The sequence below is a fragment of the Abramis brama genome (assembly GCF_963993115.1).
Source record: "Abramis brama genome assembly, chromosome: 23".
NCBI classification, from domain to species: Eukaryota; Metazoa; Chordata; class Actinopteri; order Cypriniformes; family Leuciscidae; genus Abramis; species Abramis brama.
In genome coordinates, this window is record NC_139985.1 from 19,464,580 (window position 1) to 19,491,406 (window position 26,827).

General features: G+C 38.7%; 1 protein-coding gene across 1 annotated transcript in view; it reads left to right on the forward strand.

Moving 5' to 3' along the window:
- The window catches only part of grin3bb (glutamate receptor, ionotropic, N-methyl-D-aspartate 3Bb), a 112,704-nt gene that overhangs the window by 37,488 nt on the left and 48,389 nt on the right, over positions 1-26,827 (forward strand). The window contains exons 2-3 of the mRNA XM_084100767.1: positions 20,652-21,280; positions 25,132-26,224. Coding sequence (XP_083956893.1) covers positions 20,652-21,280; positions 25,132-26,224 — 1,722 coding nt within the window. The remainder of the gene's footprint in view (positions 1-20,651; positions 21,281-25,131; positions 26,225-26,827) is intronic.

Consider the following 26,827-nt stretch of genomic DNA (forward strand, 5'->3'; position numbering starts at 1 on the left):
GATATGGGTCGTTACACTTGTTAAATTTGCAGATTTATCTGTATTTAAACATTTGAAAATATTTGGGATACTGTAAGTATATAAGTACATAAATATATAACATCGGTGTAGTGGTTTTTGGATGTTTTAATCCAAAAATCTTACGTATTGTGCCTTTAAGATCTTCTAGTACAGAATTGTTAATGACTCCTAATTTTATTTAGGTCACTATGAGTGCCAGGTCTTTTAACCCTCTAGGCGCCACGGTCGAGTTTACTCGACAAGATGCTGCACTGAATAAAATGGCCGATTTTGTCAAATAGGGTGTCAAATTTCGTTTGACCTCCCCTCTACTAGATTGCAGACATGTCATACTTCATCCCCGACTCAAAAAAACGTCATGCTTCTATACAAAATCTTCGAGCTAGAGCGCATTGAATCAGTGCGAACAAAAGCAGAGCTAGTGAGCCATTTTATCGGAGCAATATTGTCAACGTATTTTATTATAGAACCAACGGTCAATGTACCCCACTTATACCATGTTTGGTCTCTATAAATTGGTACTTTGAAGATCGAAATGATTGTGTACACATGATATTCCAATAGCTGTGCAACATATTAGTATTACAAGAATCTTTCTAAGTTTCGCCTTCAGAAACCAATCCTTTCTTTCTTTCTTTCTTTCTTTCTTTCTTTCTTTCTTTCTTTCTTTCTTTCTTTCTTTCTTTCTTTCTTTCTTTCTTTCTTTCGTTTTTTTTGAGTCGGGGATGAAATATGACATGTCTGCCATCTAGTAGAGGGGAGGTCGAACAAAATTTGACACCCTATTTGACAAAATCGGCCGTTTTATTTAGTGCCGCGTCTTGTCAAGTAAAAATGAAGTGGTATGGTGTACAGTAAGGATATGGGGATTTGCCATCACAATCGGTAAGAAGAGAGTTAACCTCGTTTAAGCCTGCATAGCCTACATGAGCAACTATTTAACATAGCATATTCAACATCACATAGTTACAGGCTAACTTCAGCGCGAATGACACAGTAATAACTTAGCACTGAGACCAGGCTATGCTTGAACAAACAGTTTGTGAATAGGCTACTACAAATGATGGCAGTGAAAGAGACTGTGAACACATTGAATAGGATATGTTTAGTTGGTGAATAGCATAGGCTACTATTACACAGTAGCGATAACGTTAAGTGCACCAGAATAAAATATAATAATCAGAAGTAAACAGTGTAGCTGACTTACAGATTCAGTTAACATCCACAAATGAATAAGTGCGAAGATTCAGGGAGCAGGCTACACAGTGAACTCCGAGAAAATGCTACTTAAGTTCTGCTGCTTTCTTCGACCCTCTCTGTCTCTGGTCCTGTGCTGTGCTCACTCAGTGTCAGTGTGAGAGGGGGAGTGGCCAGTGCGAGAGGGGGAGTGGCCAGCTGTGCTCACTCAGTGTCAGTGTGAGAGGGGGAGTGGCCTGCGTTGTGCTCACTCAGTGTCAGTGTGAGAGGGGGAGTGGCCTCTGGTCCTGCGCTGTGCTCACTCAGTGTGCAAAGTGAGAGGGGGAGTGGCCTCTGGTCCTGCGCTGTGCTCACTCAGTGTCAGTGTGAGAGGGGGAGTGGCCAGCTGTGCTCACTCAGTGTCAGTGTGAGAGGGGGAGTGGCCTGCGTTGTGCTCACTCAGTGTGCAGTGTGAGAGGGGGAGTGGCCTCTGGTCCTGCGCTGTGCTCACTCAGTGTCAAGTGTGAGAGGGGGAGTGGCCTCTGGTCCAGCGCTGTGCTCAACCAGTGTGCAGTGTGAGAGGGGGAGTGTCCAGCAGCTAGAGCGGCAAAAGCCAATGTGTGCTTCTTTTACTGATATATTTAACGATATATTTTGCATTTCTAATCCAAACAACGTCAAACTTGGCACTGCACTTACTCGTGCCCGTAGCGAGACACCTGTCAAGCTTGAAATCCATCGGACTAATGGTTCGAGAGATATGCGAATAACAGTCACACAGACAGACAGAAAGACATTCCTGTAATTTATAGATAGATATAAGTCAAAATCAAGTCAGAAGCGCAACGGGGTAGTTTGGCAGAGCCCATGTTGTGTGTTGGCATTCCTTGCTATGATATATTTCAGAGTGTGTGCAGCTGTTGGGTGTTTAAGCCCATAGTGGGACTGTAAAATATGACAGGCTGAATACAGAGAACAACCTGCAAACCCTCACCAGTCTGCAACAGATCAATCGTTTTCTCTCTGCCTTTGTCTCGGTCTCTGCTGGTCTCTCAAGCTCTCTTCCTGTGCTCCTTGTATTTCTATATGCATTTCCTAACTGTGATTTAAGTTGCCAGTGCCAGTAATCCACATCCTCTGGGATTTAGGTTCCTCTAAAATCTCACTCAGCTATGTACCATGTAAAGTCTCACCATCCACACTATGGAATGCATATCCATTGTTCCAGAGCCAAAGAGAAAAGTGGCGTTTTACTCAATATAACTAATGCTCTGCACAGTATGTTCTGTCCTCAATTTCTATCTTCATTTAAATTCTCTCTTGCAATTTAAATAACTCAAGTTATTTAAATTAAACTAGAACATAATTGCTTACTGCAGCCCTGCCCTGTGTATTCGTCACAAATACATTTACAAATAAATAAATGAGAATAATAACTTAAACAATTAGAAAATAAATATTTTTGCTATAAGTTTACTAGTCACTTTTCAAATATATCATGGAACAAATGACAGAACAAATGAAAAAACAGGACTCATATATTTTATGATACAAATCACTGTCAAACACATTATTCAAATTTTTTTAATATCTGCTTTACTTTTACAATTAACAATGTGTCTTCCAGAAATAGCATAATAGAACATGTTCCCTGATATTTTTATGTGCGTTTGAACTCATATAATGAATAAAACTAAGTGATGTAACAAGAAGAGATGTGATGCAACCATCCAGGAATTACATATGTAGCACGTCACCAGAAGTTTATTCCTTTTGAAAAGTAGAGCAAGAGTATGCATGGTGGTGCCTGTGGTGAGAATGCATGATCTCCCAGATGATAGCAGACCATGATAGCAGACGTGGGGACCATAGATTTAGGATTCAGCGTGGGACGTGGAAGTAGGAAGAACTGAACTAATAGGATCTGAGCTCAAGGCAAAATTAATGACATCTAAGTCCAACATACCTTTCCACCAGGTAGGAGAGACTGCAGGTGCTTGTTCAGTCCATGCCTACCCTTACGAAAAAGAAGTTTATTCAAGTTTGCTATTAGTATACTTTTTTTTTTTTATACTTTCAGTCCACTTTTTATTTACTTCTTAGAAATATATTTTATGTACTTCTCAGAAATATACTTAAATTTGTACTTTAGTATATACTTGACTTATACTGATAGAAAGGTCAGTATAAAGTATATTTGGACTATACATGTACTCAATCTTTTGATTGAGATATATTTAAAAGTATAATTAAGTATTCTACGTACACTTGGCTTGTAGTTGTGTTTACTCTTTTGATTGAGTAGCCTATTAAATACTTTTTTTCACAAAGTTTTGCATACTGTCTCATAAACTTGCATTGTTTGAAAACATTGATTTATAAAGAAAACAGATGTCCCTAATTCTGAGTATCTGAATTTTGTGTAGGCTTGTTCACTGGTAGCGTACAAAGGAATTTACTTCAAATCTACTTTACTCTTTCCTCGCCACTGAATGAATTTTCCAATGCTATCTCACGACCAATTCGTGCAACGCTGGCACTCCCGAGGGATGCAATGCAGCCGAATCCTCATCCCCAGAGGAATCAAGCCCGCCTTGTGATGCTGTGAGTGACAGCATCATCCGCTGGAGCCCCGAATGAGACACTGGGTCCCCGAGAGGAACCAGGCTCACCCGGAAGCTCCACGGCTTGCGATGTGCAGGGGGGTGTGGACCGAGGAAGACTAGTCAGGTTGTTCCACACCATAACCCACCGGATCCTCAGATCACCCTTGCCACCAGCCAAAGTATCCCCTCTCGAGGAGTAGATAGATTGGGGTGTGGCAGAGGGGACTCTACCTCCACGGAGGTCGAGTCTTGATCTTAACACCGCGATGGCCATGTTCCCGCAATGAGAACATGACTCATCCACGAGCGCTGCCTGAGCATGATTAAAGCCCAAACACGCTAGGCAGCGCTCGTGACCGTCAGGCAGATGGACCATGCGCCCACATCCAGAAACACACGGGCAAGACATCTTTAAAAAGACGTGTCCGTGCAGCTCTTTTAGAAAAAGAAAAGCTCTCTCAGCAGTGCCGAAACGCCTAGGGGAGAACATGAGCCGTGTGCAAAGTGACTGCACAGACGAGCAGCAGGACCGTGAACCCGCTGAAACACGCCGTCACACCAACACCGCTGAAGAGAGACGCTCGTTGCTCTTGATGAAGGCGAAGAGAAGCACATAAACACTTCCGAAGCAGAAACATAATGCGAGATTGCACTCGCGGCTCCTTTTATACCCACGTGGTGGGGCGGAGTTTGCGATGCAAATTATTGGTTATTAATACTATTGGTTCGTTTTCTAATACTCGAAGGTGATAGGGCTCTCTAGCGAAACCATTTCGTCAGTCACTGACGTAACTCGTAGTGACTGACTGAAAGGGAACTTAAGAGTTACCCACTCTGAGACTTACAGTATAGCATCCAAAGTATGCGCTCTTCTCCAACCTTAAGAGCTTGTCCTTTAAGTTAATCTCTTGCGCAGTCATTGGTTTATGTGTCTAGTTAGATTCTTGGATGGAAAGTCAAATTGTGTCCCTGACTAAAGAGATTTTCTCCCACTAATGCATGAGACAAATATCCATCAGTTCAGTGAAATGCATTATTTTATTTGCCCTTCAATTTTGAACTCTTCTCCTAGATCACACTGACAGGATTGTTATGTTTTGTTTTGCCAGATAAGAAATCATCTGTAACGCATTTGATAAAATGAATCATCTGTAACGCATTTGGCTCCAGTTCTCATTGTTTATGCGCTTGTCAGTGTTTATTCCAGTTGTTGTAGAAGCATGTGAAGCATCATTCTCATAGATGCAATCAAAATAATTTTTAGTTTAGTTATATTAATTAAATGATTATTATTATTATTATTATTATTAAATACAATTTTATCATGTATGTTTTAATTGCTATTTTAAATTATACTATTATAATTATAACATTATTTTTATTTACTTTTATTCAATTGAATGTGTAACAATGTATTGGATAAGAGCATAGAACTGGTGCTGAGCTGTGCTGTTGTGTGTAATGCATTACAGTAATCACATTACTGTATCTGTAATGAGGTTATAGAGGGGACTACTCTTTATTTTTCAGTAATCGTGTTGTAATTACTGTTACATTACATATAAGCCATAATTTTGTTTTCATTTACCCTGTTGTAAAAAGTAATTTATGTCACAGGTGTCATCAGTGTATTTCACCTATTTCACTGGCATTAATTCCTATGTTTCTAAATTATAGTTATACCTGTTTCTGTTCTTGTTAATAAGCTCCCCATGTGTTTATATACCCATATAGGCTGAAATCACATAGGTACTTATTTTGAATAAGTAATTACTCAGCGCCTGCTAAAAAAGTATGTTCTATATAGTATGAATGATTGTAGTATGAATATAATCTGGACATACTACATCCGCCGTATTGTCATTATCATGTGACTTACCAGCAGGGGCGGACTGGGACCAAAAAGTGGCCCTGGACTTTTTGGCCCACAGCAGCCCACCACATCCCACATCATAACACATTGGTTCATTAATGTGCAGAATAATATTTAACACCACTTATAGCATATTTTATGATTTGCTGTCTTGATAGTTTTATATTAATAATGTTGTATGTCTTAATGTTTTTCTGTCTGTTTCCCTTTGTTTTACAACTATGACCTAATATATGTTGTGTTACTTAAAATACATGTTTAAATTGCATTTATTTTTGTATTGTGTTATATTTTATAACACAATACAAAAATAAATGCAATTTAAACATGTATTTTAAGTAACACAACATATATTAGGTCATAGTTGTAAAACAAAGGGAAACAGACAGAAAAACATTAAGACATACAACATTATTAATATAAAACTATCAAGACAGCAAATCAGCTAGTCAGGGGGTATCATCTTGGTGCAGTGTATTACTCAGCAGAGTAGGCTGCACCACTCAGCTGTACAACTCCTGAATCAAGATTGAAACTATTTTGCATGAACACAAATCCTCATGGCATACTATTAGGCTATCATGTGACATTAAACTGATGCTTTTTTCTTTTTTTTTCACGTAACTTTTCAGCTCCACCTTTTCTTTTCTTCCACCTTTTCATCCATGGACAATTATTTGTAATTATCTGCTCAGAGAAATTCGCTGTAACGGATCAATCTCTTTCTCTCTGTAAATGAGACGTGAAAGAGGGCGTATTTCAAGATACACAATGGAGTAGACCAAACTAATTAACAGGGAGGGGGGGCAATACACTCACATGCACACAAAACACACTCCTTGTCCGCCGCGCCCGCACCCGCACGATCGACTCACTCATCCATTTGCCTATGAGATGTAATATTATGATTTCTGTCATTTTTTTTACAAATATATTTGTGTACCGAGTGGACCGGCCCACGTTGGCCAGCGGCCCACTGGGAAATGTCCCGGTGCTCCAGATGGCCAGTCCGCCCCTGTCCATTTAATAATAATCTGATAAAAGAGAACGTGCAGGAGAGCAAAGTAACATAACCACTTGTCTAAAGACAGCCATGGAACAATGAAGTGAAGAAACTAAGGCTGCATCAGAAATCGCATACTTCCCTACTAACTTACCAGCATCAGTTGCGTCGCTTCACTGCTATCCATAAATCCTTTCCCGTGGCTATCCTAATGGATAGTAAATGGATAGTATCCTAATGGATAGATACAGATGTCTCTTTAACTTTACTTATATTCTCCCTCAAGATGGGCATCAATGACTGAGTCTCATGTTCTCAAGTTTCTTAATACAAGTAAATAAGACAATGAATGTGAGCACAACAGAGGAGTTACTCCAATACTGTAAAGCTTCACCAGAGTAAAACTGACACTTTGGAAATTCATCTCCTATTTAGTCAGGATGGAGAGGTGTTCTTTATTATACTCTTTGTATTTTTAACATTTTCAGTAGGACACCTGCACCAATGGCAGATGGTTGGTCACAAACAATCTGTCAGGGACCAAATAACGCTGTGATGCTGGAGATACCGAGGGAGTTATGGGGGGACATATCCACCGTCTCTGCGGCAGGCTGTCTCATTCTTTTCTGTGAGTTTAGATGAGCTCTGGTGGTGTGTTAACTTTTTGATTTTGTGATTTGCTTCTTTTTACTTAACATAGAGTTGAGAATGGCAGGTAATTATTGAGGAGAAACAGGGTGAATAAGGAAATGTTGTAGGCCTCTCAAACCAGCTCAGTGTTGCAGAAGCATATGCAAAAGGGACATAAGAATGATCTGAAAGTGTGTGTGGGCAGTAATGCTGGAGGAAGTTTCAGAGTGGACAGGGGACAAAGATTGGTGGGTTATGATGTCACTGCATGGAGAAGCCTGTGGACATGAATATTAGGCCGGTGACACACTGGATGCGTGGCGTAAGCGTCTCAGCTGCGTGGCGTGTCCGTTTTTATTTCGGCTCCCATGTTAACAGGTTAGAGCTTGCACACTGCCTACGTGACACGGCTTGAGCCGCGCGGAAAACGCGTGCATGCTAGAAATAGAACCGACGCCTATTTTTCACGCGACACGCAAGCGTCTTGGAAGCGTTTCCAAGCAAAATTGAATAGGAAAAGATGTTTATATGACATTTTGACACGAATACATATTAATAAATGTCATTTTGATGTTTGAAAGTGTCTAGGGTTTGACATAAATGCAAATATAAATGCAATTAAAAAAAATATTATTGATTTTCAAATACTGCACCTGTCAATACAGAACGAAATATTCTGTAGCCTATATTGCCGTCAACACTGCCGACGTTGTCTTTGCTGCTATATATTTATGTTTAACATGAAGTATAGGCCTTCCACAACTCTATCCCCATATGTCAAATATTTCACCAATGAGGCTTATCATGTCACCTAGCAGCAGCAGCGCCGCGTCAGACACGCTTCTGGTGTGCAAAGACATGGAAAATGCCACGCAGCTGACACGCAACAGAAACGCCACGCTCACGCCACGCAGCCAGTGTGTCACCGGCCTTAATTAGCTGATGTAGCTAATGTTGAACAACGACTGAGATGACATTGATTCGGAATTTAGTAGGTTTAGTAGGCTTGGATCTTCAAAGCAAAAAGGTACAAATACCTGTTAGGGTAACCTGTTTTGAATAATATCAGGTGCTAAAATCATTGCATAATTTAGCCTGTATGAGAAGTGTTTTTAATGTGAGCCAGAAAAGGTGGATATTTTAATATCAGGCGACTAACATTGGCAGAGTGAGCTAAAAGTGCTGGCACCCTTGGGCGGTGGTGGGGTGTCTGGGCCAGGCACATTATAAATGTTATCAATTTTGCTCATGAATATTAATTAGGTGATGTAACTCCTATTTGCTGATAGGTATAACTGGGCTCTAGCCCAATACAATTACTGCTTTCACATTACTTTTGTCCTCTATTGATGGCAAAATATTATTTAAATTTTAATATTTTTTTGTAATGTAATATTTTTTAATTATTTGTTTATATAATTATGTATTTATACAAATATTTATACAAATATGAAATAATTGATTTAATCTCCCAAAGATAATTTATTTTTAATTGTATTATATATTTATAAAGATTATAATAGAGATTAAGATTATAAAGAATATAGAACTAGAATATATTATATATTGTGTTGAGAGGAAGGTTATAGGTTGTAGGTTTTTTTTAGCTGCTAAGGTTCACTAAAAGTTTCATCTTTCAGAGAAGATTGACAAGATGATGTATGCAGTCTGAGTAAGCTTACCTATTGTAGAAAATTTACAAAGACAGAGTTCAAACACAGAAGACAGGAGGTGATATTTTTCCTTTCATCAGAGTTTTCTCACATCAGAAAACTCTAGGTCCATCTTGTACTTTGATGTAGAAGCTTGCCACATAAAATAAAAGTGTGATTATTTCTCATTTTTTCACTCTTTCTGTGTGTTTTTACAGCATTGCAACCGCACTAAGTCAAGTTGTCAGTCATGGCCATTTAGTAATTATTTTCTCAAAATGAATGACTTGCACAAACAGGAACATGAGCATCTCAGTCAGTAGAGAACAGAAAGAGAAGCACACACCTTGATCAATACTTCATTCCTGACTCCAGTAACACTGTCTCACGGATGCACTCAGCTGAGCCTGAACTGAGCAGAGATCAAAGGAATTCAATCTGTGCCGGTCAGGCCCGTGGGACGCGCCAGCTCCAGAGTCATCGTAGCAATCATTAGAAGTCTCTGGAGATCAGGTGCCCTCTGCCTCCTGTCACCCTGAGTCCTCACTGCACACTTTAAGTATCATGAACTAAGAATGAAATCCACAGGACAGAACGTCTCCACTGTCCGTTAGGCATGGGAGGGCTTTCACTTGTGGACATATGGGCTGTAGGGAGGAAGGTATACAGTCTATCTTCCAAAAACGTTCTGGTTATATTCATTTATTGCTTATTATTTAGCATCGTTTTTATTTAAAAACATATATTTTTTTGTCCCTTTATGAAAGTGCAATATTTGAATTTGATGCTTGGCGAGTGTTGATTTTGGACCCTGGGCATTTAGCATGAAAGATGCTTGCAGACACTCTTTTTAATACACAGAGTCAACAAACTACCTGTACAGTACATGGTAAGAGTATAAGCTCTTAAAAACAAATTGTCCAAAAGGAGGCTTTTACAGTGATGAGTTCCTAAAACAACCACTTCTTCTTGGTGTGAAGAACATTCAATTAATCTAAAGAAACCTTTTCCACTGGCATTTTTTTGCCATACTGTACATAGGTATCTAAATGTAAAAATAATAATATACTGATAGAACATCTAATCTTACCTTTTAATATTCATATCCTATTGTGCATGAACATTTATTTTAGTTTTTTTTTTTTTAACTCTCAGATGCCACTGCTTTGGTTCTCGAGACCCATTATCCTCTTTGATTACTATTTTGAGTTTTTAGAATTTTTTTTTGTTTTGTCTTTTACAAACTACTACTGCTGCCCAGATAGAAATATATATAACTATTTTGCAGCCGGTCTTATGATTTTCCTGATTTAACATTTATCTGAATGACAAGGTACAGTACTCTTCATAAAGTAGTCTTTATAAATAAATTGGTTGTCAAAGATAACTCCTACTTCCTGGCTGTCCTGGAAAGTATCATGTGTTTGTGAGGCTAACTAAATGGTAATGTTGAGTTGTTGAGTTGGTTGGGAGGATAAGAGGCTTTTGTGTTTTCTGCAGTAATTAAATGTAACATAACAATAGCACCTTTTTACTAAGCAGTTAAGCTTGAGCTTTTCAACAGTTTTGTACTTGTACTTCACTCAAGAATCTCGTGTTCCAGATATTGTGTTCCACATAATTTATTTTCATGACATCAGCTCAAGACTGAAAATATTTGATCCAAGTGTATTTGCTGATTAAACTTTTCTACCTCTTGGGGTTGCATTCTTATAATCACGATGATGCATTGAGAAGTCTGAATTGGCAGAGAGAAACTCGTTTACATTTACATTCACATTCACATTTATGTTACTGGCAAACACTTAAAAAAAACCCAAAAAAAACCCTACTTAATCAAAACTACTTAATCTTGCATATGGCAAAAATGAATGGCAAAAAGTCTGTTTCACACTGCAGCGTATTCTGGCCAAGAACACACTTAGACAGGAAGAGTCAATCGAGCTGATATTTAAAGAGACAAACCACAGTTGATTTTGTATATATGCATACATATAATACATATGCATATGTATTGACTGCTCTGTGAAGGAAAATTTCTGCAATATATCATCCTTTTGATAATCAATATACAAAAACATCTTGTTCAATCTTGTGGCTGCTTTCAGCATGTTATGAATTTTAAAACAGAGTTTTATGAAAGTTTAGAGACAATTTATGCTTTCACTTCCTAGGGATATGGGACAAGAAGAAATGTTCCTCTTATACAGAGACGGCATTACCCTTAATGCTTCATAAATGTTGATTAGCTGCCATTATGATGCCAGTACTTTGCATTGTGATGGCAGCCTGCAGTATTAAAATATTCCTCTTTCTCTGTCCATTACCGTAGTAACCTCACATTACAAAAAGAGGAAGTTTTTTGCTTATGTTCACTGAATTGCAAGCAGGTTTGACTGACGCAGCCACAATCCAGGTATATAAAAGTCCTTTAGTTGTTTTTACTGCCCCTTTTGAGCTGAATTGCATGTGAAATAGTTGCGTAATTTGGCTCTTGAAAGTATCTATGTGGACATTAGTGATTTCAAACATTTATAATGGAGAACCTCAGGGAACTGCTCTGGCTCTGGCTGAATATATCACTTTTTATGTGAGAAAGGGGAGTGAGCAAATGAGCAGAAAGCAGAATGAGTTTTGATAACCTCAGATGTGTTTTTAGTGTATAATATATCAATGATCATTATTGAGACCAGCACCATATTCATCTCAGAAAACAAATGTCTATCCTAGCAGCTATGAATTGAAAGTAAACATCCTGTCATCTCTTATGTTTATATTTATCCATCAAAACTCTAATGCTCTGAATATGTTCCTGCAGCAGTCTATTGTAATTTTTCTCAATGAGATCACAAACATCATCTTACTATACATTAATGCTGCATTTAGCTAGCCACAACAATGATACAATAGATGTCTTCAGAATAATGCAGGTGTCTGACACAGGAGAAATTGAAATTGGTAGTTTGTGATGTTACATTCATTTTGGATTCCTGTCTCCTTTAAGACTAATGACTCACCTCCAATAAACACCTAATTGAAAAGCATCTAAACAGCCATTTCAAAAGTATTCAGTGGTGAATCATTCTTTTAAGTTAAGTGCTGCAAAGCACAAATTATTATTTGCACTTTGCACTTTGAGTTTAAAGAGGAACTTAAAAATTAGCAGCTTGAAATTTTTTTTTTAAGTAGTTTTTAAATATTTTCCCATGATGATGCGATCCATGCACGCCAACGGTCATTGGCTCGTTCTGTAGACACTCGAAGTTGATAGGGCTCCCTGAAGTGATCCCAATTACGTCATCACGTCGACGTTACATCAGATGTGACCAACTGATAGGGAACTGAGAGTCGCGATAGTGGAGAGTGAAAATACAACGCTCAGATCAAAATATTCACCAACAGTCTTTTTGCCAAAGAGATTTTGTTAGTTATGCTAGTTAAGATTAATCATTAGCATGAGCACCACTAGCAACACCAGCACACTAGCATTAAAAACACAACATATAATGGTGAAGATCAATGCTTGTATTTTCAGAAGAGATCGATCAGTTCCAACAGTAGTGAATATTTTATTAAGAAAAGCTGCCTCCTGTTCCATACATGCTGTGAGGCCAGTGCTACATGCTTTATTCATACAGTACATGGGAGAATGTTCTTGAAACATGCTTTTCAGATGTACATGACATGGCAGCAGTGAAATTTATTCTGACAGAATAAGACCTCTAGCAGTAAAGCTGGCAGTTCCTCCCAAGAGAGTATCCTGAAACCTAAGCTCTTTGAAACAATAATATGCTATAATATTTATAATATATAAAGTGGTCTCCAAAAGTTAAGAAACGCCCTAGGCAAACTGGGGTTTTGGACAACACCTGCATAAATCTTTAGTATATTTTGTAAACTCACAGAAGTAGTTTAAGGCTTGGTTTGTAGGGAATAACAAACCTGCGCACATATATTCAAATGCGCATAACTATAGAATTAATTCTTGATGCGCACGTGAGCGCCATCAGTGTTTCTCACAGGTTCGCGTTTAAAGTCTGTGTAGAGAGAACGATGTTGTCTCAGCGGCCTCTAATTTAATAACAAATGATCCTTGCGACGGAAGTGAATCAATCAAAACTAACTTTAGCTGGAAAATATATTTATTAAAGAACCGCTATAAAGCCAAAACAATCTCTGTACCCTAAATTATCCATTTGTTACTGTAAAGCCGCTTTGAAACAATCTACATTGTTAAAAGCGCTATATAAATGAAGATGACTTGAAAACCTTGAAAATGAAACTTGAAAATGAAAACCTAACCTGGTTTGCTGGTCTGAGCTAGTCCACTGGCCATCTTAGCCTGGCTTGGAGACCATCTTAAACCAGTTAAAACCAGCAAACCATTTTAGGATGGATTAAGCAGTTTTCTTTTCATCAGGAAATTACTAGAGATATTTATAAAATATCTCTAGACTGTTCTAATTTGTCTGTTGTGTAATAACAGTAATTGGCAATCAATCCATGAAGCTATAAATTTATATATTACTTTCTTCTGGGGAAAACAAAAGAAGATATTTTGTAGAATGTTTTAGTCCATACAGTGTAACTCAATGGAGCCTGAAACAACACTGAACCCAATTGACTTTATTGTATGGTCAAAAAAAATTTTTTTTTTCAGCAAACAGATTCTCATCATGACCAGTAAGACATTAAACAACTGTATGGGGTTTCTTCTGCATGTATATATGCACACACTGCACCGGGTGTCATAAGATGTGTGTGTCTGTGTGTGTGTGTTTCTGAGGATGATAATGCTGATGAGTCTCAAGCCCCTGGTAACTAAACGCAACAGCTGCAGGGACTTGGACTGAGTTGATTTGGGTCCCATCAATTCAGCTGCATGTGCAGAGACTGCATTAGACACTATAGTGATTTCTCCTCATCATCCAGAGACAGGTGCTTTGGTTTCTGTGCTTCAATCGTACAGCAATTGTATATGTACGTTATGTGCATTAAATTAGTACATGTGAGAGTTGGGTAATTTTATTGAATCAGTGTATGATTATATAATTCCTTTTTGTAACTGGCATTATAAAGCACTTTGCAGAAGCTTTGATAAGGGTAAAAAAATTTGAAAGGCTATTTTGTTACACCAGTTTTATTTTATGACTCCATGTGCATTTACTGTAATAATATTTGTAATAGTATGTCTTGCATTTGGAGGCAAAGCTTACTATTATTATAAGTTTAGTCACTGACACAACTTACCCTGTCAGATACGTTTTAGCCAAATAATTTTCATGGTTTTATATTGACAAATAGCAGATTAACTTATTTACCCTGCACTGCATACAGTATGTCTTCATTCTCTATGTATGTTTTAAATTTTACAGGATTCCCAGTATACATATGGATCTGATCTTTGGTTCAATAAACCTGGTTGAAATGCATTGCATCATCTATTGCACTGATTTCACAACCTTGATTTTCTCCAGTTGTATTGAGAAACTTGGAAAGTGGTTCTCCATGACTCTTCATGGATAGCACTCTCTATCTGATGTCTGGACTATGGAGAGCCACCACATTAACTCGTCAGACAAATCAAGGAATAAACGTTGGCCTTTTGAATCAGATTGTCGATTCAAGATGAGTCAATCCTGAGATGCACATCCCGAGTGTGCAATGATCTGTGTTTAACGATATATAAGTTGGTGAAGAGCTGTGAGCAGTTTTTTCTGTATGACATTAAAACTGCTGGTGTAGCACTGTCTTTCAAGAGCATGGCAGAGAGGGGAAATTTATTGTGGCTTTTGGTTTTACAGTACAAAATCAATTGAGCAACTAGCAATATTGTGGAAGGACATGCGGAAACTGGCCAAGAATACATGATGGCAGGGTTACTTCATGTGAGCGGCATACTGAGGAGGAAGGAGCCCAGGGGAAATAAAATAAAAAAGTGATCTCTGTAACATCTCAAATGTCTCTTCTAGACAAAAATGAGGTTACTTCAACATCAAATGGAGACTGTTGCTTGAGTCTCCTGCTTCTCACACTTGTCTCCTGAGACAAAAAACACTCTCACAATGGTCTCCTTTAAAGTTTTAGAAGAGACAGGGGCGTCGGACTGGGGGTAAAACCAGTACTGATTACCAGGGCCCCAAGGGGAGAGAGGGCCCTTGAAAAGTCTGGAATATATTTTATGTTACCTGGATATTTTCATTTTCTAATTAAATTTCATAATAAATGTCAGATGAAATGTAAAGTTAGTGTATTGGCTGAATTACTTGGTTGATTGACTGACTGACTGACTAGTTAGTTCAGTATCTGGAGGAGCGCAAACTTCTGCGGTAGAAATGTCTTTCTCAAAGAAAGCCAAATCAGGCCCCCCAAAATGAAAGGAACGACATTAGAAGTAAAGAAAACAAAATGAGGGGAAACAATAATGGTAACTGACTTATTTTCAAAGAAAGGTGAGCACAATCTAGAACACGAAATCTATAGTGCTAAACTGCTTGAATATCTCGGCGATCGTTGGTGCTAAAAATGAACTGAGACAACCCATTGAAAGAGCAGAACATACACTTTCAGATGATAATTTGGTTATACATGTAAACTGAGGTTAAATAAATAAACTGTACACTAACAATGCTGTTTGCATACAACACACCATTATAATAGCCTAAATTGAAACCTGCTTCATTTTAAATTAATAGGCTATAATATCTAAAATCAGCAATATTTAGCAATTATATAGCCTACGTTGGGTGTTCTATAAAAAAAAAAAAAAAGTAATATAATTTAGCTTAAACTTAGTAATCACAGTAAAGTAGGCTAGAGAATGTTGAAAGGAGGTTTGAAATGTGTGTGCACACATGACAAATTATCAGGCTACTCTAAGCATTACAGTTAATAGTTATTACACTATAAATATCTAGGTCTACAGATTCATGTGTGCAGAGGCCATATTATTTTTATATTTATTTTTTTGAGGAACATGGGGGCCCATCAGGACTGCCTATGCATAGGACCTGGGATCTTGTGCTACGCCCCTGAGAAGAGATCTCATCATCATCACACACTGTGTTCAGATTTTTCTCCTTAGCTAGAGACTCTGCTGGACTCACATTTGTCTCGTAAGATTTAGAAGAGATCTCAACAACATCACACACTATCCTCATATGTTTATCATAGGTAGAGAAAATGGAGCTCTCATATTTGTCTTTTTAAAAGTTTAGAAGAGACCTCAATAATATCACATAATGTGCTCAGATTTTTTCTCCTAAACTAAAGACGCCGGTGGTCTCATATTTGTCTCCTCCAAAGTTTTAGACAAGCTCTAAACAACATCATGCATAGGCTCAGATTTTTCTCAGCTAGAGGAGCTCTCACATTTGTCTCTTTTAAAGTTTAGAAGAAACCTCAACAACTTTACAAATTGTGCACCAAGTCAAGTACTTCAAATGCACCAAAGTAAAAAACAATCCATAAATTCAGAGTTTAAGCATATATTAAGAGTGAGTTATGCAGAAATAAGGTTAACGTTAATCTTAATTGCTGACACCCAATAGGAGAATGGAGCTGTACAGTTTATGTGCATAGGGCACATCATTTGTTCTTGGAAATAGTAATGTACCTGATGCTCTTATCAAAACTAACTTATAAAGGTCTTACTAAAGGAACAGTAACCCTGGAGATTAAAGGCACATTAAATGTCTTATGAATCAATCCCTGACCAATCTGATTGTTCATATACAGTGAGGAAAATAAGTATTTGAACACCCTGCTATTTTGCAAGTTCTCCCACTTGGAAGTCATGGAGGGGTCTGAAATTGTCATCGTAGGTGCATGTCCACTGTGAGAGACATAATCTAAAAAACAAAATCCAGAAATCACAATGTATGATTTTTTAACTATTTATTTGTATGATACAGCTGCAAATAAGTATTTGAACACCTGAGAAAATCAATGTTAATATTTGGTACAGTAGCCTTTGTTTGCAATTACAGAGGTCAAACGTTTCCTGTAGTTTTTCACCAGGTTTGCACACACTGCAGGAGGGATTTTGGCCCACTCCTCCACACAGATCTTCTCTAGATCAGTCAGGTTTCTGGGCTGTCGCTGAGAAACACGGAGTTTGAGTTCCCTCCAAAGATTCTCTATTGGGTTTAGGTCTGGAGACTGGCTAGGCCACGCCAGAACCTTGATATGCTTCTTACAGAGCCACTCCTTGGTTATCCTGGCTGTGTGCTTCGGGTCATTGTCATGTTGGAAGACCCAGCCTCGACCCATCTTCAATGCTCTAACTGAGGGAAGGAGGTTGTTCCCCAAAATCTTGCAATACATGGCCCCGGTCATCCTCTCCTTAATACAGTGCAGTCGCCCTGTCCCATGTGCAGAAAAACACCCCCAAAGCATGATGCTACCACCCCCATGCTTCACAGTAGGGATGGTGTTCTTGGGATGGTACTCATCATTCTTCTTCCTCCAAACACGTTTAGTGGAATTATGACCAAAAAGTTCTATTTTGGTCTCATCTGACCACATGACTTTCTCCCATGACTCCTCTGGATCATCCAAATGGTCATTGGCAAACTTAAGACGGGCCTTGACATGTGCTGGTTTAAGCAGGGGAACCTTCCGTGCCATGCATGATTTCAAACCATGACGTCTTAGTGTATTACCAACAGTAACCTTCGAAACGGTGGTCCCAGCTCTTTTCAGGTCATTGACCAGCTCCCCCCGTGTAGTTCTGGGCTGATTTCTCACCTTTCTTAGGATCATTGAGACCCCACGAGGTGAGATCTTGCATGGAGCCCCAGTCCGAGGGAGATTGACAGTCATGTTTAGCTTCTTCCATTTTCTAATGATTGCTCCAACAGTGGACCTTTTTTCACCAAGCTGCTTGGCAATTTCCCCGTAGCCCTTTCCAGCCTTGTGGAGGTGTACAATTTTGTCTCTAGTGTCTTTGGACAGCTCTTTGGTCTTGGCCATGTTAGTAGTTGGATTCTTACTGATTGTATGGGGTGGACAGGTGTCTTTATGCAGCTAACGACCTCAAACAGGTGCATCTAATTTAGGATAATAAATGGAGTGGAGGTGGACATTTTAAAGGCAGACTAACAGGTCTTTGAGGGTCAGAATTCTAGCTGATAGACAGGTGTTCAAATACTTATTTGCAGCTGTATCATACAAATAAATAGTTAAAAAATCATATATTGTGATTTCTGGATTTTACTTTTTAGATTATGTCTCTCACAGTGGACATGCACCTACGATGACAATTTCAGACCCCTCCATGATTTCCAAGTGGGAGAACTTGGAAAATAGCAGGGTGTTCAAATACTTATTTTCCTCACTGTATATTATATGGTAGCAATCTTTGAGTTCATACTGAGACATTTGATTTGTAAAGTTGTTGAGATCTCTTCTAAACTTTAGAGGAGACAAATGTGAGACCCTCAGAGTCTTTAGTTTAATGAGAAGAATCTGAGCACTGTGTGTGATGTGTCTGAGATCTCTTCTGAAACTTTAGAGGACACAAATGTGATACCCCCAGAGTCTTAGTTTCTTAGTTTAGGAGAAAACTCTGAGCACAGTATGTGATGCTGTTGAGATCTTTTCTAAAACTTTAAAGGAGACTATTGTGAGAGTGTTAGATTTGTTTTTGTCTCAGAAGAAAAGTGTGAGAAGCGACTCAAACAAAAGTCTCCATTTGATGTTGATGTAACCTCATTTATGTCTAGAAGAAACATCTAAGATGTGAAAGAGTTCTATTTTATTTCTTCACTCTGGGTAGCTTCAATCTCATTCATCCACACCATTTCAGTCAAACACAATACATGCATTGTCATATTTGAAGTTGTTTAGTGTAGACGTTGTTTTGTTGCACAATGATTTAATAGAGAAAATCATGACCTATATATACATGCATGCAAAATGAGATGTACAAGACAATATTTTCAATGCTAAACAATAAAAGGTTATGCAATAACAATGAAGTACTGGTACACTAGTGTTACTTTTGATAAAAATTTAAGTATTTATCTCTTATACTAAACATCTTACACTTCTCTAATCCCTTTCTAGTGTGTTTGGAAAATGTGTTGCATATCAAATGCTGGACATTGAAGATAAATTGAGACTGGTAACCCTTAATATTCTGAAATGTATATTGGTATTTTAATGATAGTTTCAGTATTTACAATATTAAGAATATACTTTTTTTTTAAATAATAAAATTAAAGACATCTGAAGACACAACTGATACCTAATTGAGACATGTAAGAGTATCACCACTTAGTATCCTGAGCTTAGAGAAATCTCTGTCAGAGCCATAGTCTTGTGGGCAGCACATCGAGATCGAAACACAACTGCACCTCAGACAGCACAAGTTCAAGTCACAGCTAAAGATACTTTCCTGCTTCTGTTCCCTTCTCGCCTCTCCCATTGTTTCCTGTCTCTCCTCCTACTGTCTTGTCATTAAAGCTGAAAAACCCCAATGGCTTAAAATGATAATAATAAAAAAGAGCAACATCTGCAAGAAAATAAAGAGATCTCCCATGTTTCTCACGGCCCAGTCTCATTTTGGACTCCTTTTTCTCAGACCTTTCTCAGAACATTTAATTTTTCAGGTTATATTGTAATAGTGTAGTTATGTAGTTATGTAGTTATCTTCTAGTCATTGATTAGCAGATTCTGTCTTGATAATCTATAAATCTTGTTCAGGGGGTGGGGTTTATGTAAATTCTAGGGTTGGTGATGTCACTAACCCAGGATGAATGTCATGTAGTCCCTACCAGCCGTTTGTTGTAGTCCTTAAAAAGCAATTTCTTTAAAAGCAAATATCTCCCTTTGCTTTGAACTTTGAGCATTGTAACTTTGCAGATGTTGTTTATGCTCAAACAGCAACATTACACACTAACTAAAGATCATAATCAACCCTTTAAGCACTTTGGCCCGGTTTCACAGACAGGGCTTAGATTAAGCCAGGACTAGGCTTTAGTTAAATTTGGACATTTAAGTAGCTTTTATAAATGTGCCTTAGACAAAACATTACTGGAGTGCATCTTGAGACAAACAATAGCACTGACATATTATTATATTTCAGTGCAAGTTGCTTTCAGTTAAAACAGCTGAAACATGCATTTTAGTCTAGGACTATCTTAAACCGGTCTGTGAACTTAGTCTGTGAAACCGGGGGTTTGAGTGCAGAGAAAAACGCTATATAAATGTAACAAATTATAATTAATTATAATTAAATAAAGTTGAGACCAATTAAAGTTCAATTAAACACTTTTGAGACCTAACATCACAATTTACGAGAAATAAAGTTACAATTATGAGAAATAAAGATTAAGAGTCACAACTGTGAGATCACATTTATGAGAGATAGACTGGCAATTATAGGAAATAAAGATAAAAAGTCACAACTGTTATATTCAAAGTCGTAATTGTGAATAATAATGACAAAAAATCACAACTGCGAGACCTAAAGTTGCAATTACAAGAAATAGAGTAGCAATTGCAAGAAATAAAGATAAAAAGTCACAATTGGTAGACCTAAATTCGCAACTATGAGAAATAAAAATAATAAAAAAGTATTTTGAGATCTAAAGTCACAATTACGAGAAATAAAGCTGCAATAAAGTCACATTAAGAACTAAGAATTTGATGACCATATTGTCTTTCTGTGTTTGTTCTGTTTTTAGAATCGCTTCCACTTGCAGATGACAACTCGTATGCCCTCTTCAGTACTGGTGGAGCTGCTTCTAGATGTTCTGCAGCGCAGTGGCTGGGAAGAGAGTATGGCAGTGCTTTGCCATGGCTGGGAGGACGCTGGTCTTCTGGATCTCCTGGAACTCCAAAGCCGCTCTGGCTGGGGACCCTCACACTGGCAACTTCGTTCCGCCCTGAACCTCTCCCACAGCATACCTCACATTTCTAACATTTCTGAATTCCTCTCTGAGCACTTTAATCAGGACCATCCTCCTCCTGCCTCGGTCCTGCTTTTTGGGGCCGACCCGGAGTGTGCCTCTTCTGTTCTGCGCAGTGCGCAAGACCTGGGGTTGACATTGCCCACTGTACATTGGATTATGGGACATCCTTTAAGCCCAGACACCCTTCATTCTATTGGCCTGCCTTTAGGACTGCTGGCTTATGGAGAGGTTGACCGCAAACCATTAGACCTCTACATTCATGATGCCCTGCAATTGGTCAACCGAGCTGTTAGTGCAGCAACGGTCGTACGGCCTGATCTAGCCCTCATCCAAAATATGGTAAACTGTTTTGACAAACCCAACAAACACGAGCTGCCCTCATCAGGACAGTACATTGCCAGGTAAATCCATATTCTCTCAGTTTATCAGTCAGTTCAGTATGTAACCTGTTAAGAAGGTGTGTTGTGTTTTGGGTGCAGGTCCCCAACAAACTTCTTAAGTATCTAGCAGCTAACCAGTTTCATCACAGTTGAGTTCCAAATGTTCCAAAAAATTTTTCCAGAAATATCCCATAAAGTATATTGTCATGCCATAAAGTGTATGATACACTTAACATTTGATGAATTTGTCGTTTTCCATTTGAAGGTAAATGGCTTTTCAAATGCACCTGATATGCTTTTATTAGTGTTAACATGTTTAGCTCCTTCCATTCCAAAGTATCCATAAAGTATCTAACTTTGTAATTTCAGTTGAAGACCTGGTGTAGAATAGTGTGTGAAATGGGATGCACCTTGCAGTAATGCTAGTGAACAGCATGGTGAGGCTAGTCCACCAGCTACTGTAGCATCAAAGTAGCACCATCTTAGACCACAAGATAAATTCATCTATTTATTATTTATTCTTGAGAAAAGTTGCCATACATCTTGTAAGTATAGTGTTACATGCTTTATGCATACATTTCAGAATGCTTTTTGAAACATGCTTGTCAGAATGTACATTTCAACAGCCATGGCAAATGTACCCTGACAGAAAGGAAAGCTCTTCAGTTTCTTCCAACAGAGCACCCTGAACCCTCAAGATAAAAAATGTATTATATTTTGTGAAATGGTATGTTCCAATACAGTCTGTTTAGCTTTTGTATTGATTTAGAACCAGGGTGTAATGCATCAGTGTACACAGCACAGCAGTATCGCAGGGGGCCTTCTTATTTTTACAATTAAATTAGAAGTGATTTAATCAAAGTGGCAAATATAAAAACAGTTTTTAATGTAGCATAGAGCTGAAACTAAATAATTACAGAAACAATTAAGGCCCTGATAAAGCTAAATCGAAGAATGAACTGATGTGGAATTATTTCGAACACAATTGGGCCAAAACAAAGTGCTAAAGTGTTATTCTGTTAAATAACAGATCGGAGATTAAAATAATAGCAGATTTGTCTAATTTTATTTAAACACTAAAAACTGAGATGAAAAAGTAACTTCAGTAGGAAATTTTGCTATGGTTAAATAAATATTCAGTGAAATCTTCCAAAGATTTTTGAATTTTGGTGCAATTTTTTTCTCTATATATTTTTGAAATGGCAACTAGTAAATATACTAAGTTTTGTCATGCTGGCATGTGTGGAAACTTTTAAACCATGTGTGTTATAACTAGCCCCGCGATAGGTTGTGCCCCACCCACCTGCTAAATTAACTGCTCTTATAAAAATAGATTGGTATTTCATAAATAATTGGACTGACAAATTCGATTCTTCAAAAAGTCATCAATAATTGATAAACAGGAATAAAACTGCCACATTTTACACTTTATTACATGTAACATATTTTTAGAGAATAAATGGCTTTTATGTTTTATTCTCAATACTCATCAGTAGAACATCCTACCATCTGGATGAGATGTTCCAGACAGCTAGTGTCATGCTTAAGGACAGGCGCACGGCCACTTTCTCTTGCTGCGCAAATTACTGGTGTTTGCCCAGACACTCAGCTGGAATGCAGACATGCTTTAGAGCTTTAAGCTTTATTTATGACTTCCCCTCAGTTGCCTTTCCCTGAGGAGGGATCACTCTTATCGAAAGCTCTGGCACACGCCTACCATGCAGGCCCGTCATTTTGTGTGGATCATGCCAGCACTCTGCCCCACACCACTATATCTCTCACAACAAACAGAAGTGAAATGTGGCTGTGTGGGAAGCCTGGGTCTCTCATCACAACAGGATAAGGCTGAAAATCTGCAAACCGGACCCAAACATGCTGCATAATACCGGACGATTGCGAGGGCATAGCTGCAGGAGTGTGATACATAGCTCAGCAGCTTGTGCAAGACTTTGGCCACATTGTAATACTATAAAAGTAAATAACTTACATTTTTTATCAACAATTTTGCATTTGCATGCATTTTTCTTACATTGAGGAGTTAAGTGAGTGAGAAGATAGATAGTCAAACTGTGGTATTATCCCACATATGACAGTACCCAAGTCCTGTGGATGACTATTGTAAAATCGAAATTCTGTTCTTTTTAAGCAGTTTTACATTACTGTGAAATAGCAATTAGATCGAAAAATCATCCTATATTGTGCTAGATTGCCATATTGGTCGATACCCATTATATACAAAGCATTGGGTAGTAGACTAATGTGTAATGTTGAAATTTCTTATTAATTCTAGTGAATCAGTTCAGATTGTTCATGTAAATTAACCAATTCTAGAAATATTTCACAGGCTTTGCTTTACAGAAGTTCTGTGCTGCATTTTAGGCCTTCTTTTTATAGTAAAATATTTATTTAAATGGTGCTGTTTATTAATATGATCTAATGACAGAGGTAGGTTAATCGTAGTGAGCAACCTTTTGTTAGTAGCTTGTAGTGTAGCTATTTTTCCCAAAAAAGTAGCTTGACTTTAGATTAACTACTTTAAATTGATTCACAAGTTCACATTTACAAATAATCGGATAGAGTAAAAGAGTAGGCGTATTTAGCGTGCTGTCCGAGGGGAGAGCTCTGAACTCAGAATTTGGCCCAAACCCAGAGGGCTAGGAAGCAGCCGAGAGTTGGAGTCGTACGAGTCGGGGTGGCGGAGGGATGCAGAAAATTGTTGAGGAACATAGGTGAGTCAGCTACGTATATAGGCCTCCTCTTGTAGCTGAATGGATAGATCATTTGAGCGTGTTCCTATCAAACTTTGTTAAATAAAACATAATAATAACACATAATTTAGCAACATTTTCTAAGTAGCTTCACTTACAATGCACGCTTGGATTAATAGAAGTAATATTTCTCTCTCATTTCCAATATCTTTTCCCATCTTACCTTACAATAGCCCCTCTCTTCTCAATATATAAAAGATCAGAAAAGTAAGAGCAGAGACAAAGAGAGCTTTTAAGTATATAACAACATGCTCTCTTAATTGAGCTGAAACACACATGTAGTAAATTAGATGTCCTTTAGATACACACTGTCAGCCACTGGCGGACTAAGATCGGCCATTTGCCTTCTGTGGCAGGTAGAACTATGGATAAATGTTTGGAGCCAAATTATATATTAAGCTTTTCTCCTCAGTTTTTCATTAACCAGCACAGCATTTGTCAAATGTCATATTTATTATTTATGACTCCAGACATTAATCTTCAAGCTCAATGTCAAAGCATTTCCTTAAGTGACCCGACTTGTACACCAGAGCAGCAGCCCTGCCGACTGAGCGGCTGTAATTCTGAAGAGTGGGAGGGAGTTTCACAATAAAATATATTGCTCTGTGAAAGCAACATCTGTAGTTTATGGTGTGACGGATGCCAGACCGTGTCAGTCATCCAGCTAGGCAATCCCTCGACCCAGGCCTTCCCTCCTCTGCCGCAGTTATATTTACTGTCTGCTTTGCTGTTGGAAAGAATAAAGCAAGCTTAACCTGTGTCCGATCCTGTTACTTACTCCCACATATCTAGTTGTTAACCACAGTCTTTGTCTGGGATCCCCCTGAGTAATTTTCCAGGCCTGATTAGCTTGTGCCCATTAGCTCATGCTGGTATCATAGCTACATCATAAGCATTTTTGTTTACTGATGGCCATTCAAAATTACAATTCAGGCTCGAAAGGTTCCCATGAGCAAAGATGGTAGCTTTCAGGTTACATACTTCCAGAAGGTTCTGCTCCAGCCGAGCAATTTGGCATAAATAGGAATGCTAAGAAATAGTGTTCTCCAAATAATATAGGCCTCTTCCAATCATCATTTGACACTTGTATTCTTCCCCCCTCAGGTTCCTCTCTAATACGTCCTTTGTAGGGTTGACTGGCCCTGTCAGCGTTCAACGCAACCTTTCTCGTGTACACACCTCTCAGAGGGTCCACATTTGGAGTCTGCGGCGTGATGCCATCGGTCAGCCCACGTGGGTGACTGTAGGCAGCTGGGAAGGCGGTAGGTTGGATGTAGAGGAGCAGGAATTGTGGCAGGGCTCATCCCCTCGCCAGCGCACGGAGGGCCAGTTGGGCAGGGAAGGTCGAAGATGGCGGGCTGGCTTTCCTGTGTTGGGGAGTCGTGTGCGTGTGGTCACTCTGGTAGAGCACCCGTTCGTGTTCACTCGAGAGGTAGATGAGGATGGGAACTGTCCCGCTGGGCAATACTGTCTGGATGCAGGGACAAACAGCTCGGTAACCCTGGACCACTTGTATTCCGAGCGGGCTCAAGGCAACAGCAGCTTCTTGCCACCGGATTACAGCAAGTGTTGCTATGGATACTGTATTGATCTACTGGAGAAGCTGGCAGAAGACATGAACTTCGAGTTTGATCTGTACATAGTTGGGGATGGAAAATATGGTGCACTCAAGGGCGGGAAGTGGACGGGGTTGGTGGGCGACCTGCTGAGCGGGGTGGCCGATATGGCTGTTACCAGCTTCAGCATCAACTCAGCTCGCAGTAAAGTGATTGACTTTACCAGTCCATTTTTTTCCACAAGTTTGGGAATACTGGTGCGCAGTAAAGACACGGCTGCACCTATTGGAGCATTCATGTGGCCATTGCACTGGTCCATGTGGATGGGCATCTTTGTAGCACTGCATATTACAGCACTCTTCCTCACCCTTTACGAATGGAAGAGTCCCTTTGGCATGACGCCTCATGGACGTAACCGTGTGAAGGTCTTCTCCTATTCCTCAGCCCTCAACCTCTGCTACGCCATCCTCTTTGGCCGAACAGTCTCTAGTAAGACGCCCAAGTGTTGGACTGGACGTTTCCTGATGAACCTGTGGGCCATATTTTGCTTGCTGGTTTTGTCCAGTTACACAGCAAATCTGGCTGCAGTCATGGTTGGGGAAAAAACCTTTGAAGAGCTCTCTGGAATACATGATGCCAAGGTAAGATCTTTTGAGACACTTTGGTATATACTAGAGATGCACAATTCTTGATTTTTTGAGATTCATGCTTTATTTGTTTAAACAAATAACATGTAATTTACTAGAGGTTCTGACAAAATTTGGTTTGGTTTGACTGAATGCTTCAATGACTTGCGCATAAAGAGTTACTTGTTTCATTACTGGATGAATCATGGTTTTTGAACAAATCTCATGAATGAATGATTCAATGACAAATACATTTTTTAACACTCATTTGTCGCCACCTTCTGGTGTAATGATGTAATCAATACAATCTTTATTTGAAGCATCAAGTTTGCTACCGTAGACATCAGTGTTTATATCCGAACTATAAACTTTTATCCTAGTACTTCAGTGATAGTATTAATTATTGTAACACAAACATATTGATACAGTGTGGTTGAAAATACTTTTTTTGAAACTATTTCATACCTACACATGATATCTGCTCTCTCTGGGTCAGTGGCATGGCCAAAGCAGATTTGAATATTCGCTGTGAGCGTACTTAGACACAGTCGAATCGTTGTCATTTAGAAATAAATGTATTTAAAATACAGTGTAATCATTCGGACGTACAGTGGCACA